The sequence below is a fragment of the Chelonoidis abingdonii genome, chromosome 1 (assembly GCF_003597395.2).
Source record: "Chelonoidis abingdonii isolate Lonesome George chromosome 1, CheloAbing_2.0, whole genome shotgun sequence".
Lineage (NCBI taxonomy): Eukaryota > Metazoa > Chordata > Testudines > Testudinidae > Chelonoidis > Chelonoidis abingdonii.
Window position 1 is genome coordinate 317,384,965 of NC_133769.1, and position 19,236 is coordinate 317,404,200.

General features: G+C 41.0%; 1 protein-coding gene across 2 annotated transcripts in view; it reads left to right on the forward strand.

The window, feature by feature from the left end:
- VPS36 (vacuolar protein sorting 36 homolog) overlaps positions 1-13,030 on the forward strand; it is a 29,624-nt gene extending 16,594 nt beyond the window's left edge. The window contains exons 7-14 of one of the 2 annotated variants that reach the window (XM_032795168.2): positions 3,539-3,571; positions 3,689-3,766; positions 4,317-4,451; positions 5,540-5,605; positions 6,245-6,309; positions 7,249-7,333; positions 10,429-10,505; positions 10,588-13,030. In XM_032795168.2, the coding sequence (XP_032651059.1) occupies positions 3,539-3,571; positions 3,689-3,766; positions 4,317-4,451; positions 5,540-5,605; positions 6,245-6,309; positions 7,249-7,333; positions 10,429-10,505; positions 10,588-10,681 (633 nt within the window). In that variant the 3' untranslated portion in view covers positions 10,682-13,030. The remainder of the gene's footprint in view (positions 1-3,538; positions 3,572-3,688; positions 3,767-4,316; positions 4,452-5,539; positions 5,606-6,244; positions 6,310-7,248; positions 7,334-10,428; positions 10,506-10,587) is intronic. The other variant, XM_032795169.2, reaches the window with a different exon arrangement.
- Positions 13,031-19,236: the final 6,206 nt, after the last annotated feature.

Genomic DNA, 19,236 nt, shown 5'->3' on the forward strand with positions numbered 1-19,236 from the left:
GAGCCATGAGTGCCCTGGCTTGCCTCAGGTGAGGCCGGCGGGGGCGCCTGGGTAAAATAGGAATGATTCCTGTCATTCCCAGTAGATGGTACAGAACGGCTGGTAACCATCTCATCATAGCACGCGGGGGGTGAGCTCCATGAGCCCCTCCCTTTCCTGTGTAAAGAAAGTTCGTACTGCCTGGACTATCATAGCAGTGGATGCTAGGCTCCTCTCCCCCAACCTCTTAATGTCCTGCCTGGACTATATAGCAGCTGGAGGCTGCCTCCCTCCATTTTATCTCAGTACCAAGTCACGTTTCTTATTCCTGCATTCTTTATTACTTCATCACACAAATGGGGGGACAACTGCCACAGTAGTCCAGGAGGTTTGGGGAGGAGGAAGCAGGGGTGGGGTTGTTGCAGGACCCCCCTACGAATGGCATGCAGCTCAATCATTCCTCGCGGGATCTGACAATGAAGCAGCTGTGCTCTCTGATACATGGTTCTCTAGTACACATGCCCATATCTAGCAGGTATGACTCATTTTTAGATACCATAAAGGGGGATTGACTCGGGAAGTCATCTCCATTTTGTCTTTGCACCCCCAACCGACCTCAGCGCCAGGGGCACCCATCGACATGCAGCAGACGGTATAGACAACAGATAACCGCGTCATCTATTGCCATTTACAATGCGCAGCAACGGTTCAGAAACACTGATAACCATTCCTGCTGTCAGATGCAAAGGCAAATGAATGCTGCTGTGTAGCGCGCAGTATCGGCCTCTTCAGCGCAATCCATAATATACGGTGAAGTGAAAAAAAAAAGCTGAATGGGCTCCATGGTTACCGTGCTATGGTGTCTGCCAGGGCAATCCAGGGAAAAAGAACGTGACATGATTGTCTGCTGTTGCTTTTCCGGAGGAAGGAATGACTGACAACATTTACCCAGAACCACCCGTGACAATGATTTTTGCCCCATCAGGCACTGGGATCTCAACCTAGAATTCCAAGGGGCGGGGGAGACTGGGGAAACTATGAGATAGCTACGGAATAGCTACCCACAGTGCAACGCTCCAGAAATCGATGCTAGCCTGGGACCATGGACGCACACCACTGAATTAATGTGCTTAGTGTGGCTGCGTGCACTCGACTTTATACAATCTGTTTTACAAAACCGGTTTATGTAAAATCGGAATAATCCCGTAGTGTAGACGTACCCTAAGTCAGCAAATACTTTTAAAAGAAAAGACGCTGTATCACAAATATCTGTGCTCTGATAATGGTAATTCATTATTCTATGGAAATATATTATAATTTCATTAACACTCCATATTAAATTTTTGCCAAGATATATGGAGAGTGATTGTTATATGACTACAGTAACCCTCTCCACTTAACATCTTCTCTCTCAACAGTGTTTTGATCTTATGTCCCTTCTCAATTACAGAACATGCTCCATTTAAAGTTGTGCAAATCTTTGCTATAACGTCGTTTGGCTGCCTGCTTTGTCCAGAGCTGGCAGCCCCCCTATTAGCTTCCCTACGCCTCTCCTTCCCCCCAGTGCCTCCCGCCCACCAGCAGACCCTATGGATCAGCACCTTCCCCCGCCTCCTGCCTGTGGCAATCAGCTGGCTTGTGGCGTTCAAGAGGGAGCGGGGAGGCACGAGGACTTGGTGTGCAGGCTCCCCCTCCCTCGCCTGCTTCCCAAATGTCACAAACCAGCTGATTTCCATGGGCAGAAGGCAGATGATGGAGCGGGAGTAGAGAGGACGCAGCATGTGGAGTAAAGGGGGGGGCAGGAAGAAGAGGCGGGTTAAGGGTAGGGGCATGGGGAAGAGATGGCGTGGGCGGACCAAGGGTTGAGTCCCTTGCTCCTGGTGCTTGCAGAGTAGGGGAAGCTACATGTGAACTAGCAAGAGACAAGCTGGGTGAGGTAATATCTTTTATTGGACCAACTTCTGGTGGTGAAAAAGACAAGCTTTTGAGTTACACACAGAACTCTGCCATGCTTTTGTTACCTTCAGATTAGACTATAAAATTGTTGATAGCTTGGGACCATAGACATTTGTGGTCTGTAGAGGTGTTCTAGTTGGGCTACCCTCTTTATAAAAGGGAGGTGCTGTCCTCACAGATCTAACTGTGATGGTTCTCGGGTTCTGGGGCTCCCCACATGCATTCACACACTCACTTGGTCCAAAATAATCTAAATTAATGACCACTTGGATACATTGCAAAAGCCATTTATTAGATTTTGAAGGAGGGTTGAGGGTATGTCCCTGAGAGGGTAAAAGTGCCTTTCTGTGGCATTGATATTTTGGCAGGCTAAATTCACTTTTTTCATGTGTGTGATGATTTTTATGCTGTTGGGTGGTCGTTGTTATGTAATTGTAAGTCTGCTTACTTGTTAATACACTGAGAGCATTTGTTTGTTTTTTATTGTTGAAATAAAATATGAAAAAGTGAAGGGCTTATCTAGTGTTATGTGCTCCATACAGCAATATTTATATTTGAGAACTTTACAGCTTTATTAAAGTAACTTGTATTTTTAAAATCCTGAAATAAATCATTTTCCTGTTGTGGAAATCCAAATTTTTACATGTTTTTGTGGAAAAGTTCCATAAAAGTTCATTGTAATAAAAATCTGATACTTTATAGAAATATTTTAATTTCCCCCTGCTTTTATCAGATCTAGCAAGTACAGATTTTATCACAGGTACCTTTTATCTGATAAGCCATCTCATAAGCCTGATTTCAAACAAGCTTAATTGGATCTTGTTTTGTGTCAGCAGAATTTAGCTCAGTTAGACATCTATGTACCTAATTACTTCTGAGAATCAAGTATTTAGATGCATAAATTTTCCCCACAAATAATTTTCAAAGCTTTATGTCTTCTCAGTTCAGAGTGGTGTGAAACGAACCTAGCAATCCATCCCCCTTGTTATTTCAAAATAATCTGTGAACTTGCCTGCTATTTTACCAACGCCTAGTGATAAAAGGCAGAATTGTGATGTCACTATGAGCATTTCCACAGTTGTATTGTAGGCTCTCCACTGGCCAAAATAAGATTATTGGTGTGTGTATGTGTATATAATGTGTAAAAAAATACACCTAACGTTTTTAGGAAGAAGGGGTAAACTTGATTAATTTAATTTATTTCAACTCTCAGTACTTTATCTCCCAGCTCTGTTATTTACATTTTGTAAATCAGTATTAAGTAGAAATTAGTGTATGTCTTCTATGCAGGAAACCATAGCATTGTTTTACTTTCCTGTATACTTTCTGTTGTCTTTATCTTGTCTGATTTTGATTATAAGCTCTCTGTGAAGGAAAAGTGCCTGTTTGTTAAAGTATTCAATTCAAATATCTGAATTCAAATTCAGAGCATGAATTTATAATTCTAAACAGTTTGAAATGATAACGTCCTGGTCTAAAGCATTAGGTGCCCTAATATTGTTCAGAATTCTTGGAGTTTAGGAAGATCATTGGAAAAATTACTTCATTAAATCATTTAATTTCTTAAGGCAGACTATATTATAATGTCAAATTTTCATTTTAGGCTTTTGAAGATCTCAGCAAGTTAATGGAAAAGGTATGGGATGAAACATTTACCAGCACATCTATCTACATTTATACCAGTTATCTAACTTTTAATCAAAATGTCTGAATAGACAGCTAAAAGCTGACGTATTTGTGGGTGTTTTGGTAGGCTAAGGAAATGGTGGAGTTATCCAAATCAATAGCTAACAAAATTAAAGAAAAACAAGGTGACATCACGGAAGATGAGGTAAATATGCTTTCTTTCTAGATTTGACAAAAAAGCATTTTGTGAAATAACACTATGTAAACAGCTATTGTGGTAATATTCATAATACAAGTAAATAATATTTTATTAATGTCCCATTTTTTCTTAACTTTTTTATTTAATGAAAAGCTTTCTTTATACAATATATCTGAGCAGTGGGGAGAGAAAAGACAGTCAGCCCATTTGAGACCTTGTTTTAAAAATAATTACAACGAAGTGATTACAGGATGTGCATTTCTCTTCCCCACTTAGTTTGCTTTAAAAGGGGTCAGAAGTGCAGGTTCCATTAACTAGGAGAAGATGACAATTTTCTGGGTGTTTTTGGAGATTTCAGTGTCCCTTATAAATTTCTGAAGACTTGTGTACAGCTTGCCACCATTTTGATAAATGTATATTTTGCCCAATAGTTGGCATTGTGTATTTTCAAATCTCCCAAAAAATGCATTGAGGTCTACTATACAAATAAAAATGTAAATTTTTTTTAAATAGAACTGTGAAATGACTGACACAACTTACTTTTCTTTTTATGTAGACTATCAGGTTTAAGTCTTATCTGTTGAGCATGGGTATAGCTAACCCAGTTACCAGGGAAACGCATGGATCTGGCACACATTACCATATGCAACTGGCAAAGCAACTAGCTGGGATACTACAGTCACCACTAGAGGTGAAGCACTTGAGATGCTCTTTTTGTGCGTGTAGATGAGTTTTTAATGCAGTGCATTTCAGTATCATGGACTTTGACAATGTCTCTTTTCAAGATCTAAGACTTCAGTAATACAACCTCAAATTCAGCTTTTAGAGGAATTGTCATTTTGTCTTTTAAGAACATTTATTCTCTTTCTCAGCAGAAATATCTAAAAGGAACTAAGGCAATTCATATTTTCAGTAATGATTTCTCATCTTTCACATAAGAGAGTTTGTGTAATAGTTCTTCATAGGTCTGAATTAGCAGTCTCTATCCCTGGTGACTGTGGGTACAGAATTCACCCCTTGCCACGGAACTGTGCTTCTGAATCTAAGCTATTATTTTAAAAATTATGTTTCTGATCTATATGGTTGCAATGCTGACTTTGAATAAATGAATAGTGCAAAAACCAATTGAGAGTTGTCTTCCTTGACTCAAAACTATGAGCAGCCCCATTAAGCACAATGGATTGCTAACTCTGAAACCTAAAAATAACTGTTTCAGTGTAAACTTCATATATATCACTGCTATAATGCTGGCTACTAAACAGATTTTATTATCAGTTTTTCTGTTTAATTCAATAAAATTTCAGTTTTTAATATATCTGAAGCTTGCCTCTTTGAAAAAGAATGTGTGCGTTCAATATGTATGTGAAAGTCACATACTGTCTCTTAGATTATTTTTTTTACCTTACGTTATGACCCTGTGAGTTCAAAAAACAGAAGCTCGATAAATGGTTAATAGATTTAATATAATGAAATTCCATGTACTTTTACTCTGTGTATTTTAACCTTGAAATAATTCACAGTTCTTGAATTTTAAAATTGGTATTCTGCAATTTGAAATTATTAAAGAAAATTACTGTTTGAACACTGATGTATAATTTAGATATCATTGGTCTTGTCTGTGTAGGTTTTTAAATCAAGCTCATAGTTTATCTTCTCTGCCTTAATATGTCATGTGTTGCTTAAAACTTTCATCTGTCCAAATGTTTTATTATTTGCAAAATAGTGTGCTCTATGTTCTAGGTTAATACTATTTCGCTTATTGGCCTCATGTTTCCACAGGAACGAGGGGGAATAATGTCACTTACAGAGGTATATTGTCTAGTAAACCGGGCTCGGGGATTGGAGGTAAGGGACTGGATCTGTGGTATTCTTTGACAAAATCTGCTGAGAAGGTACTTTAAAGAAAGAAGTGTTAAACAAATCTTTAACTGTCTATCACATGCAGTCCAACTGCTTAAAATGATGGATGAATTGCTGTTCTTGTAATAGAAAATGGAGCTTTTTTGGGGGGGAAGGGGAGGTTCTCCCTTCCCTTCTCCCTCTCCCTGCTAATATTTAATCTTTGGCCATTTTCCATAGTATGTCATTCTGATGTGCCACTCCTGTAGTACCAATAAAGGAGGATGAGAGCTAGCATAAGAAAATGAAACATACAAAAACAGGCAAAATAACAGGAGGGATAGACACAGAAATAATAAAGTGGGGGGAGAGAGAGAACCAGTAATCAAATAAATTTCCTGAAGAGAGAAGTCATGAACAGAGTAATGTGGAAAAGAATAAGAAGAGACCAGAAATTGGAGTGTAAGGATGAGAGAAGGCTGCAGGGGGAGAGGGATGAAAGGTGAAAATGCAATCGTGCACTACATGGTTGCTTGTTCTGTTATTTTTTTCATCTGTAGTTGTCTGTTTTGTTTCTGTGCGTGTGTGAAATACTGTGTATTTAACATGTAAAATGTGAGTAAATATGTTCTTCTTTTTAAATAGTTGCTCTCTCCAGAAGATTTAGTAAATGCTTGTAAGATGCTAGTGGCACTGAAATTACCCCTAAGGTAAGAGTCCTTCATGTGCATTTCTAAATAAACTGTCAGCCGTGGACCCTTGAGTCCCTTGCACAGACACAGTCTTGTGAAATGCCTTGTCTTCCAAAATCCATTTTAATGTGAAATGTGAACCTATTTCTGTGTGTTACTTAATCTTCTAAGAGGTCAGTCAGCGTTCATTCAATTTCCTATGTAATTTCCTTTAAGTTCATAAACATCACTTGTCTATCCAACTTACAAGGACTCTTTTGCTGTACTTTGTGAGCACCTTGCACTCTTTAATATGCATTTATCCTCATAACACCCCTGTGAGATAGGTAAGGATTTCCCCCATTTCAGAAATGAGGAACTGAGGCACTGAGAAGCTAAGTTATTTGCCCAAGGTTACGCAGGTAATGAGGAGGGAATTGAACTCAGATTTCTCATGTCCCAGGGTTGCACCCTACCTATTGAACCATCCTTCCTTTCCACAGATGTGACCCTAAGAAATAGTTTCACAGGGTCTTTCTTCAGGTGCAGTTAATAACACTAATACATACATACATCCACCATTATTTTACAGCATGAACAGAATTTACTTATGTTTCATGCAAAACTAAATTATATGATTCCTAAAAAATACAAATGTGGTTGAATTTAAGTTCCTGGGGTTTTATCTGCCAAATGTATATTTTCAGGATGTAAAAATAAAACCACTTTGGTGCGTCGCTAATATTTTTGTTCACTTTGTTCAGTTAATTATTCTGTTTTCATTTTGAAGATTCAGCAGTTGATTTTTATGTTGTTCAGTTTTGCTCTTTCAATTTTTTTCTTTTAGTTATTACAATAGATTGGTTGAGATGTTATCACGTTAGATGTGTGAAACTAAGAGACTGCTAAAATACACACATTTTTCCGTTGTTGATTTGCAGCTTTGGGTTTTTTTGGTCTTTTCCCTTTGATTTTTAGGCTTCGTCTATTTGACAGCGGTGTAATGGTGATTGAGCTTCAGTCCCACAATGAAGAGGAAATGGTGGCTTCTGCTTTAGAGACAGTATGTGAACTTCATTTCCTCCAGTAATCTGTCTGCTAGGGAAACTGAGACACATTAGGTATAAAACTTGAGGTACAGGATTTCCTTTAGAGCTTTTGAAATTTTCCACTTCCAAAATCCTAAAACAATATTTTTTACTTAAATAGCATTTTTCATTTTCAGAGAGCTATACACACATTCATCTTAGGGCAGGTCCAGGTCTACTCTACCACTTAAGTCGCTCTAACTTACATCACTTAGGGATGTGGAAACACCCCACCCTCTTCCGCCGGCCAGGCAGAGAAGTCTTGCGCTGTCCACACCATGGCTATGTTGGCAGGAGATGCTCTATCACTAATATAGCTTCCACTTCTCGCCAAAGTGGAGTAATTATGTTGACAGAAGAGTGCTATCCCGTCGGCAGACCGTGTCTTCACCAGACATGCTACGCCGATGTAGCTCTGTAGTATAGACCTGCTCTAGATCACTGTTCACTCCTCAAGGAATAAATCTGTCTTAGGGTATGTCGACACTACCTGCCAGATAGATTGATCACTACCCACCAATCGGCGATCGATGTATTGCGTCTCGTCTAGACGTGATAAATCAATCCCTGAACACGCTCCTCATCGACTCTGGAACTCCACCAGGGCAAAAAACGGAAACAGAGTTGATGGAGGAGCAGCAGCCATTGATCCCGCGCTGCGAGGATATGAAATAAATGATTCTAAGTCGATCTAAGATACGTTGACTTCAGCTATGCTATTCTTGTAGCTGAAGTTGCGTATCTTAGATCGTTCGATTTCCTCCCCCCACCCCATAGATCAGGCCTTAGAGTTCTTGTCAGACTTCATTACCTTAAAGTCCTTCCCCAAATCTTTTGCATAGTAGAAAGAGTTTATTTGATGGCATGGTATTTGGCCCATACATTAACTAACTAAATTGGACTTCAGATTGTATGTGGTTTGATTGAAAGTATATTTGAAAGCAGATATTAAATGTAGGTATGGAATGTGTGCTTGTTTTTGCGATAACAGAACATAGTATGTTCAATATATATTTTACATTGAGTTTGTTACTTTGAGGAGACTGCCTGTGTTAGTGGGTACTGCATAGAGGTAGCTTTGATTCATTAAAAGGAGTAGAAGAGCACAATATATTTAGCTGATACAAGTTCTGATCCATTTTGATACCTGAAATGCTGTTACTGCCACATCCTCTGCTGTGTTTCCCTTGCACGTTATAGAACATAGTACACACTCTTAATTTTCACAAGCTGAGAAGGCTGCATGTTGATGTTTCCAAAAGAAAATAGTCCTGTCAAGATAGAAAATTTAGTGCTACCAGATTCACCTTTGCTCTTGAAACTTGAAATGGACTCCTCAGAATAATGTATATAAAACCAAATGTGCAGAACAATGTTCCTTCATTAAAAGGGACACTTTTAAACATCAAATACTTTCTCAAAACAAATGCCATAGCTATAATGCAAATAACACCTTTGATTATTAAGACTGAAATATTTAAATACTGATTTCTTTTAGGACATTTCATGCATTTTTGTTAATTTTCTGCATTTCTTTCAAGAAAATAGACTCATTAGTTCTCCTTTTGTTTTTAGTCAGTTTTGTGGTGATGATGTATTAATTTGTTGTCTTCATCAAGTGTGCTCAGCATTGTAAAAAAACACAGTCCCTTCTTCAGGCAGCTTTAAGCAGACACATGGACATTATAAATAAGGTCAGACATACAGTGAAGAAGGTGGATTTATCACAAAGTGGTGTAGTTTTTTGACATAACACTAGGCTTCATAGACAAATATGCTGTAAGGAATGGACTTGAATTAAGAAAGATGGATGTCTTCCAAGAAATGGAAGCCGCAGGGATATAGGGATTGAAGAAGACACAAGTGGGATAAGATTGCAAAAGGAACAGGAGTGAGGTGTGAGTCGGGGGGGTGGAAGGTGATAAGGGGGAAAGGAGTAAGAAATGATATTGGAAATTAGTTAGGAGCACACTCGTGTGTAGCTTCCCAAGTGCAGTAAAATACAGTAAGATTGTTTTTTGAGAGAAGATGAGAGGAAGCCAGCGTGAGGTTTGAAACGGGTGTGGATTGGTTTGAGTGGCAGGTGAGGTAGGAGAATCAAAGGGGTCAACAACATAGAAGCTAAAGTTACTTGGGATAGGTGGTTAGGAAGGAAAATTATAATGACCCATGGGTCATATTAAGTTGTGCAATCTACTCAGTATGCTCTGTGTTTCACCCCTAGGTTTCAATGGTTTAGCTTTACCACATCTAAATATAGGGCCTACTTTGATATGAGAGTCTGTGAAGGATAATTCCAACATAATTAGAAATTGCAATGGATAATGCAGAATAAATCCCTCAGATTATGAGGGTCACAGGAGAAGGCATGTATGTGTGGGTGTGGAAGGCTGCTTGAACCTGCAATAATGGAGAAATATAAGAACAATTCATTTGCATGAAAACACGGCTTCTCCTGGGCCTGCCAAAATCCTGAAACCTAATGGAATGCTGGTTTTCACAAGTTAATACCAGCAGTGGGCTTTTTGAATTAATTAACCCCAATTCCCCACCCTGCTTCTCGGTGACATCAGCTTCTAGACCCTCTAACTTTGGTGCCTTTCGTTTCCTTTTCCAAACTTCATTGTTTACAAAATCACTTAGGGAAGACTTAGTATGACTGTGCTGTATAACTATTAATTGCACAAGTCTGTTGCTATTTATGGGCTATTTTTTTCCCCACCCACTTCTCCCAAGTTATCTTTACACGTACACATACACACACATGAAAAAGAGACACACGGTTTCATTTGTTTGACTAGTTTCTATCCTTTCTGCGTTCTTCCTTTTTCATCTTACCACACTTCTGGAACGCTAAATAGTGTATTGGACGAAAATTGCTTTTTTTTTTTTTTTTTTTTAAACAAAAATGCAGGTAAAGCAGTAGTCTTCACTAGGTATTTGTTACCAATTTGTAACAGTTAACCCTCTGAACCAAGACTGAGCTAAAATAATGGAGAAAATTATTTCATTCTGTAGTAGAAAGGAAAAGATCAACATTATTTTAATGCCATGCTTTTCTCTCTGATAGGTATCTGAAAAGGGTTCTCTTACAGCTGAAGAGTTTGCCAAGCTTGTGGGGATGTCTGTTCTTTTAGCCAAAGAGAGGTAACTATGTTAATTTTTAATAACTCCTTGATTATCATATTGCCCTTACCAAATATTACAAATGTTCTTTCTCTTTCTTCAGGCTGCTTCTAGCTGAAAAGATGGGCCATCTTTGCAGAGATGATTCAGTGGAAGGCTTGAGATTCTATCCAAACTTATTTATGACACAAAGTTAACGATATTGTAGTTCATGCATGTTTATCATGTAATGGTTAAACATAAGCGAGCAGAAGGGGGAGCCCTTCAAATGACAGATTTTAAGATTTTGCTTTGTAAATCAAAACAGTGGTGAATATTGTGATGAAAAAGCTTTTACAGCTATTTCAAATGCTGAGTGGTCCTATTTGGAATGGAGAGGAATGTTACAGAAAGTAACAGGAATCATGGAGTCAGAATCATCTGATCTCAAATTGGCAAGCTGATATACACTTAATCAGCATAAGTTTTACTCAGTAGTCCATTTATCTTTTTACTTCAGGAGAAGTGAGATGATTATTTCACAAGAGTTAAAGTGGAGAAAATATCCTTTGTGGTCTGTTCGCAAAGGCAGACAGAACATAGAACACTGTTATTTACTGCATACAGATGATAGCAAGGAAATAGAAGTGTGTACATGCCAAAGCAAGCTTCCTCTCCATACTCTCCAGCTTCAGTATATTTTTTGTGTCTGTGAGTTCAGATCAGAGACATATATCCATAGGGATGAGAAATGTTACATGGTTTATGCATGTTGAGGTCTGAGGAACAAATCAATATTGAATGCTCCGTTTTCCCAGGAACTATAAAAAATTTTCCTAGCAAGAATCCCAAATTTTGGGAGTCAAAGCCCAGGGAATTCTTTGTAGATATAAATGACCTGACTTAATAGAGACTAACCTATGTTATGAAAATCTGGAAAACAGTGTTTAATGTGTCATGTCTAATGCTAAATAGACAAACAAGAAGTATTGTGAGTGCAGAGGTCCTCCTTTCTTTGCTCTCCCTCCCCCAAAAAGCTTCATTATGTTGCTGTTTGTGTGCGCATTTGCCAGCTCCTTTAGCTAGTGTTGAGGGAAATCAATTATTCTGTCACTGCATCCTGTCCAACAGCATAATGACCTGTTTTTCCTTTCAGACTTCTAAAGAAAAGTCATTGATCAAAGCTGCCTACCATGTGTCTGTCTTGAAGAGATGGTTTGTTAACTTGCATAACCTTAGTCTGCAGAAACCAGTGTTTTAATATTAAAAGGAAGAACAGAAAAACCTTCGTGTTTATCAGTCGAGGTGTAAACCCTTTGGTTTTACCTATGCTGTGGATTTACAGAATTCAGTTACACAGCCCTAACTTTCTATAACCCCTGTGGATTTGTATATTAGTTATATGTTTTAGAAGAGCTAAAGTTACATAGATGATGGTAAGTGATGTCAGAGGCCCACATGATTTAAGCTTCCCACATAACCAGATATGATATATTATTGCAGAATTCAGTTCAAAGTTTGGATGAAGACCGCATTGATGTAGCTTTGAATTAAAGATATGGCAATAATAATCAGATAGATGTTAAAAGAAAGGAAAGAGAGAGGTTCTTTTAATTGTCTGAAAATATCTATAGAAATCTTACAATATCACCACAGTTTGGTCAAGGTTGAAGGGCCACCCAGGCTCAGGTTTTTGATAGTTACTGTTTACCTGTTTGTTTTCCCATGTACCTCTGCTTTAAATTTGCTTTGGTTCTTCTCCCACACCTTCATTGCAGGTTCTTGTAGGATGCTCATCTGGAGCAAAGACATGCTGTCCCCCAGTGCATCTCCCTAGTTAGCTTTCATGCCGTGCTCTCTTAGGGCACTGTTCTCCTTGCATTTCCTCAAGTGGAGGGGAGCCAAAACTCATTGATCAGGCAGGGAAAGGAATTACACGGGGAAGAACTGGTACCAGGGCATTCTCAATGTTCTGTACTTTCTCTGCAGCAGCTTTGTAGAGATCCAGATTTATGGGTGGGGAAGGAGGGACCAGTTGAACTCCACCACATTCTCTTTTTTCACCTCCTGCCTGTAAACAACAGGACAGATCAGTACAGGTTACTGCGGACAATGTGCTCTCAAAGAGTTGAAGAAGTGAGAGGCAGAGAGGATACCTAAAGTGGATGTTCTTGCTGTCAGTGTTTCGCTGGAGAGCCATGAATGTTAGGAAACGATCTACTGGTTTAGGTGGCTGAAACCTTCATAAGGGAGCAGCTTTTCCTCTCCACAACCATGATGAAAGTGTAAAGAGAAAATACCAAATTTACACTCCTAATGTCTATTCCCCTACTCAGGAATAACCCATATAGAGCACTTAGTTTGTCTCAGTTGAGCAGTAATGGTACAACATACATCTTAGCTTTAGCCTTATGGTACTTCTTTGGGCCTTTTTTCAAGATAGGGTCTTTTTCTTTGTATAGGGAGAGAGAACTCCTTGGGTTAAATTATGTTGCTCATTTAGAATTTAATTGTATATATTAAAAAATTGTTGCCACAAAGTAATAAAAATAAACTGATTTTCTTAATTTGTCTATTTCTGTTTTCTAAATGCTTTGGGGAACTTTGAAGCCACAAGTCAGAGGCCTGGCAGTTTGGTAGGAAAAGTTTTTAAATGTTCACTGTCTCAGATTGTATCCTTAAGGATAAGTTACTATGTATCTTTGAGGACTTCAATAACTCAGACATAGGTTAGGGGTTTGTTATTGAAGTGGATGGGTGAGATTCTGTGGCCTGCATTGTGCAGGATGTCAGACTAGATTATCATAATGGCCCCTTCTGACCTTCAAGTCTGTGAGTCTATCTTTTGCTGGAATTTAGTGGTTAGACACATCTCAGCATAAGTGCCTTATCACACTTTCATCAGGAAGCGTATACTTCTGCAGAGCTCTAAACATTTATTTTTTAGTCCCTGAGTAGCCACTCTTCATACTGGTACATAGTTTAGGGCTCAGCACATGGAACCTCGGGTCTGATTTTTGGCCATAATTGTTGTTACAAATAAAGGATTCTTTCTATTAAAAAAAAAAAGTGTTTGGAAATATCTCTTGAGTGACAACAGCAGGATACAAATGATCATCTGCAAATTCCCCAACAGTAAGCTCTTCTAATAGTTAAAGGAACTCTATCTAGCAGCCTGAGTCTGCACAGGGTCTGCTGCTTTTGATTGCCTGGGTAGACTTACACCCCAATAATATAAAAGAGCACACATACTCAGAAACATATTCTAGAGTTGTGGGTACTGGCACTTTCAGAGCCTACGGCCAAGACTCCTAGTTCTTTGATTTATAAACCCAGATACCCACAGGAAAAGGGACTGATTCCAAGATAGGACTTAAAATTTTCTTTTAAAAGATTGCAGAGAAAAACTGTTTGGTTCTCTTATTTCCATGAGCACTCTTAAAGTAAACAGGGACTATTTCCAATGAAAAATCAGGGCATAACTAATTGTCACATATACAAGAATATATTCAGTTTGGTTTTATATTGTAGGTGTGTAATGATTATCTTTATGTAGATAGAGTTCTTTTCAGATACTTGTTTAAATATGACAACTTTAGATTCCCCCCCCACCTCCATGATAAATATTTTTCATTAGACAATGTCAGGGTTTGGCTACACTTGCAGGTGTGCAGCGCTGGGAGTTAAAGCTGTGTTCATACAGCTGTGTAGGGAAAGCGCTGGAGTGTGGCCACACTGACAGCTACCAGCGCTGCAGTGTGGCCACATTTGCAGCATTTGCAGTGATGTTGGGAGTGGTGCATTATAGGCAGCTATCCCACAGAGCACCTTGTCCCATTTTGGTGCCGTGGGTTGTGGGAAGGGGGTGGAGGGTGCAGGTCATTCTGCTTCCTGTCCCAACGCCCTGTGATGCATCGCTTCACATCCCAGCAATCCCTGTTTTTCCGTCCACGTTTGGCGCCATCTTGACTCTCAACGGTTTCTGTGCAGCACAATTTCTGTGGGAAATGGAGCCCGAACTGCTGAGGAGTATGCTGATGAGTCTCACCTGCACATCACATTTGGCAGTTGAGCTATTCGTTAAGATCCAAAGTGATGAGGAGTCCGACGATGACAGTGAGTCGCCTGATGCATATGACACTAAATTGCTTCTGGCATTCATGGAAATGCTCAGCACCGTGGAACGCTGCTTTTGGGCTCGGGAAACAAGCACTGAGTGGTGAGATCACATCATCATGGAAGTTTGGGATGACGAGCAGTGGCTGCAGAACTTTCGCATGAGAAAAGCCACTTTCATGGGACTGTGTGAGGAGCTCGCCCCCACCTTGCGGCGCAAGGACACGAGATTGAGAGCTGCCCTGCCAGTGGAGAGCGTGGCTATTGCTTGGAAGCTGGCAACTCCAGACAGCTTCCATCGTCGGGACCGTTAGAAATCGTGTTGATGCAAGTATTGCAGGCCATTTAATGCATCCTGCAAAGAAGAAGCCGTGCACTCTGGAATGTGCAAGGACATTGTTGGATGGCTTTGCCCAAATGGGGTTTCCCTATGTGGAGGGGCTAGATGGGTGCATATTCTTTCGGCACCTCCTCACCTAGGCTATCGAGTCAGTTATCGGTAGGGGTATTTCTCTATGGTCTCCAGGCACTTTGGTCACCTCGTGGTGCGTTCATTGAATTTAAACGGGCTGGGCCTGGAAAGTGTGCTGATCACAATTTCCTTCGGACCGTCCTCTTGGCAGGAAGCTGCAAGGCAGGGACTTGTTTCCCAGACCAGATAGTCAATAGGGGACGTCAAATGCCCATTGGTGATCCTTGGAGACCTGCTTACCCATTATGCTGGTTCATGAACTTTATACAGGGAAGCTTGACAGGAGCAAGACTGGTTCCTACAGGCTGAGCTTGTCAATAACGTGGAGGTAGCTTTTGGCAGTTTAAAGGGGCGCTTGGCAATTCTTGGTATGAACTAGATTGGGGAAAGCAGCATTGCCGAGGTTATGTCCGCGTGCGATATCCTCCATAAAGTGATTTCTGAAGGGAAAGGGTTGAAAGATTTCAGTCAGGCGTACCTCTGAGGTTTCCCTAATGACTGTGAGGCTAATTTGCACCAGCGAGAGCAGGCTTACTAGAGATGTGCCAGACATTTAGGGTTGCTGAGATTTTATAGATTGCGTTTTTGAGGTTTTGAGGATGGTTTGGAGTGCTTGATGAAACACTCAGTACATTGTTTTCTCCTTGTCTACGTGGTGAGTGTCTAATGATGCAGTTTGTTCTAATGTTGAAAGTTTTCTGTGTTTCTCTAGCGGTAGTCTTTCAGCTGCTGTTTCTTTGCCTCAAGTTACTCTAGTATCCTTGATCTTTGCTATAATATATGATTTTCTCAATATCCTCATAAGTATCCTATTTATTTGATATACAGTAGGTAGAATAATTGTTTGAAGCACTACTATACATTTTGGAATCCTTATAAAAATGCGGGTTAGTAGGTGTGTGTGGGATCTTGTACAGTCTGTCTTATGTTGACTATGTCCTTGTCGGTATGTGCTTTTGTGCCTTGACTTGCTGTGCTACTTCCACGTGGGGAGCCTTCGTATCTTATTATGTTCTTCTAAACGTGCTTATTGTGTGATGGGTTTGGCTAAGCGTAAGTGGGTCGTGGTTCTCAAGTGCTGCGGTTGTGTGACGGTTACAGTGTGGTGAGGCAGCTGGTGTTTGTCAATGACAACCTGGTGTTGCATGGGGTGAGAGTGTTTGAGTGACATGGTGGCTATCAAGGGAAGAGCTTTTTGGTTGCGGTCTATTTATTCATTGATATTGTTGGTGTTATTTGTTTTACGACGTTCCTTTCTCGGTTTCTTTTTCTGTGTTGGGGAGTTGCGGTGTTGCGTTCTTTGGCTCTCTGTCCTTGCATTGAGTCTTTATATCAGAGTGCTCTGCGTACGAGTCGCTTTGGTGTCTGTCGCTCATGGATGACTTATGCAGTCTGCTTTGTGTCTTTTCTTCCTTGGCTGCGTGCGTCTTTATTGGCTCGTGTATTGTGACTTTCTTTTGCCCTCCAGTCTGCAGTGTTTTGATCTTTCTGTGAGGAAGTCTGATCCTGTATACTGCTTTTGCTAGTCTATGTCTTCTTTGTTTTTCGTGGTTCTTTCTTGAAGGTTCTTGGAGTCTTTGAGCTGTTGATAACCGGGCACCGAATTCCAAGGTTGCTTGTGGAAAGGGCAAAAAAGCACACTTAACAGAGGCAGTATTGTTTATACTGTCGATCGTATTTCACCACCCTAGGTGATGGAGTGTTTTACAGTCTTCCACAATTGAGTATAATATTTCCTATACCAAACAGAGTCGCTGCACATAACTCAGGAGCCCTGAATAGAGTGTGTAAGGGGGCTGGTATTGCTTCAGGGTGCTGTATGTCCTCGGGGGTTTTCTGTGCGTTGGGAAGCAAACAGCTGCAGGGGACCTCACTGACACATCTCCAAATTTTGCCAAGGAGTGATCCTGAAGATATTTCGCTTGTGCAGGTACACTGCAGAAGAGCGTGGAGGGTCTTCTACGAGCAATGCGGATTCACCCGGTGCCCTACTGCAGGCTTGCCGTTGTCTTGCAATGCGTCCCCGCATCCCTCGTGACACGGGACGCGTTAGCCTGATTGGGACAAAGCCACAGTGGCTCTCCAATAAATTGCGAAAGCACATGCCACATTTCCACATTAGCATGATGCAGCCCTGACTCCTCTCTGCCCGAAAAATATCCATCCTGAAATAAAGCGCACTTAATGGGAACCCGCTCCTCTCTTTGTCCTTCACCAAGTACCGGCTGCTGCGACTCGGCATACCTTCCATCTTGGCTTGAGAGGTCCTGGCTGCATCCTCAGGACTCAGGTGTTCCCGACCCAAGTACCCTCCTCTTGGTTTCCTCTTCCCACCCCCCCCACTTGAAGTGTCCTCGTGGTCCTGGATTTGGTGGGGGTCACCCCAATATCGCATCCAGCTCTTTGTAAACGCAGTCATGGGGGCGCGCCAGAGTAGGCAGTTTCCCTGCGGCTTTGCAATAGGCATCGCAGTCCTTCCTTTAACCTGCACTGCATGCGTGCGTTTGTCGTCATGGCCTTTCAGCATGGCCCTTGTATCTGCCCATAGGTATCGTTATTCCTACGGCTGGAGTTGCAAGCTGTGATGCACAGCTTCTCCCCCAAAACACTGATGAAGGTCAGCAATTCCATTGCTCCATGTGAGGGCTCGTTGGTGTGTGGAGCATTGGTACCGGAGGATTTCACTGTTTTGCACTCCACACTGTCTTGAGCAACAGGAGAGGATTTTTAAAATTCGGGGCATTTTTAAAGGGTTGGGTACCTGAGGCCAGGGCGATTAGAGTTCGAACTGATGAGCAGAGTTGCTGACAGGATTCTGGATACCTCCAATACCTCTGAGGTATAACCCTTTTGGTGGCACCGATGGGGAGCCAGCGCTGCATTACCAGCACTGCAGTCGTTATTCCCAGGCCAAGTGGAGTACAGCAGCGCTGAGCCAGGGGTCAGCGCTGTATGTGCCTTGCAGTGTGGATGGTGTGAGTTTGCAGCGCTTGTAAAGCCATACCAGCGCTGCAGACTCTCCAGTGTGAGCCAAACCCTGTCTGTGCCAAGTGCAGGACTGCAGAATAGGAATTGATCCTGCAAGCCTAACAGCTGATTTCACACTTGTTGAAGCTTCGCAAAACTCCCATTTCACCCATGGTGCTGAATTAGTCCTAATGTTAAATAATAAGCCCAGTGACGTTAATCATTAAAAAACAGAGGAAATATATTGAGTGGTTGTATACATGGAACCAAGGAGATTGTTTAAAGGAATGGTGAATAACACAAAATGTTTGGCCTATGCATATTAGACAAAGTTTACTGAGGAGTTTAGGGAAACTGGAGCCATATGAATAAAAGATGAAGTGTGGAAGGGATATATTAATTATAGTTCTATAATTTTCCACTTTCTTTTCACTGTTAGTAGCTCTTCATTTTATTACTCACTGTGTTTTGTATTTTGAGAGTTCCTTACTATATTGCTAGACCAAGAGAGGCAACCTTGGCACGTGAGCATGATTTCAGTAGACTCACACTGCCTGGTTGCTCTGGCACTGGTTGGGGGGCGTCTCTCTGCATTTAAATTATTTAAATGAAGCTTAACTTTTTGAACCTTTATTTTACGTTTACACAACATGGCTTAGCAGCAGCAGACGGTACAAATGGACTGTAACCAATCATCTGCTACCTTCCCAAAGGCAAATGAACTGCTGCTGCATAGCACTGCAGCACCCGATAGCATACAGTCAAGCTCAGTTCCATTTAGGCCATTTCTCGCGCAAGATGGACACAGCATACGAGATGGTTACCAGTCCATTCTGTACCGTCTGCTGCTTGTCATGTGCTGCCCGCTGAGATCGGTGACATGACAAACACGCGCTAGCCATGGCTTGCCAAATGTATGCATGCTATGTCCGTCTGCCAGGGCAATCCAGGGAAAAAGCCGACGGCCAAAGAACATATATATGGCTTTAAGACTAAGCATTGATAAGATTTATGGAAGTTGATAGAATATGATAGGATAGTTTTAATTTTGGAGCAATATGTCCCTTGATTATCAGCAGATAGGTCTGCTCAATGGCATCTGCGATGGAGAATGTTGGATGGGATGAGGATCAGAGTTAACTAGCAGAGATTCTATTCCTAACTGCTGGACTGGGGAGCCATTGCCCACATGCTCAGGGTTTAAGCTTGCATCGCCAA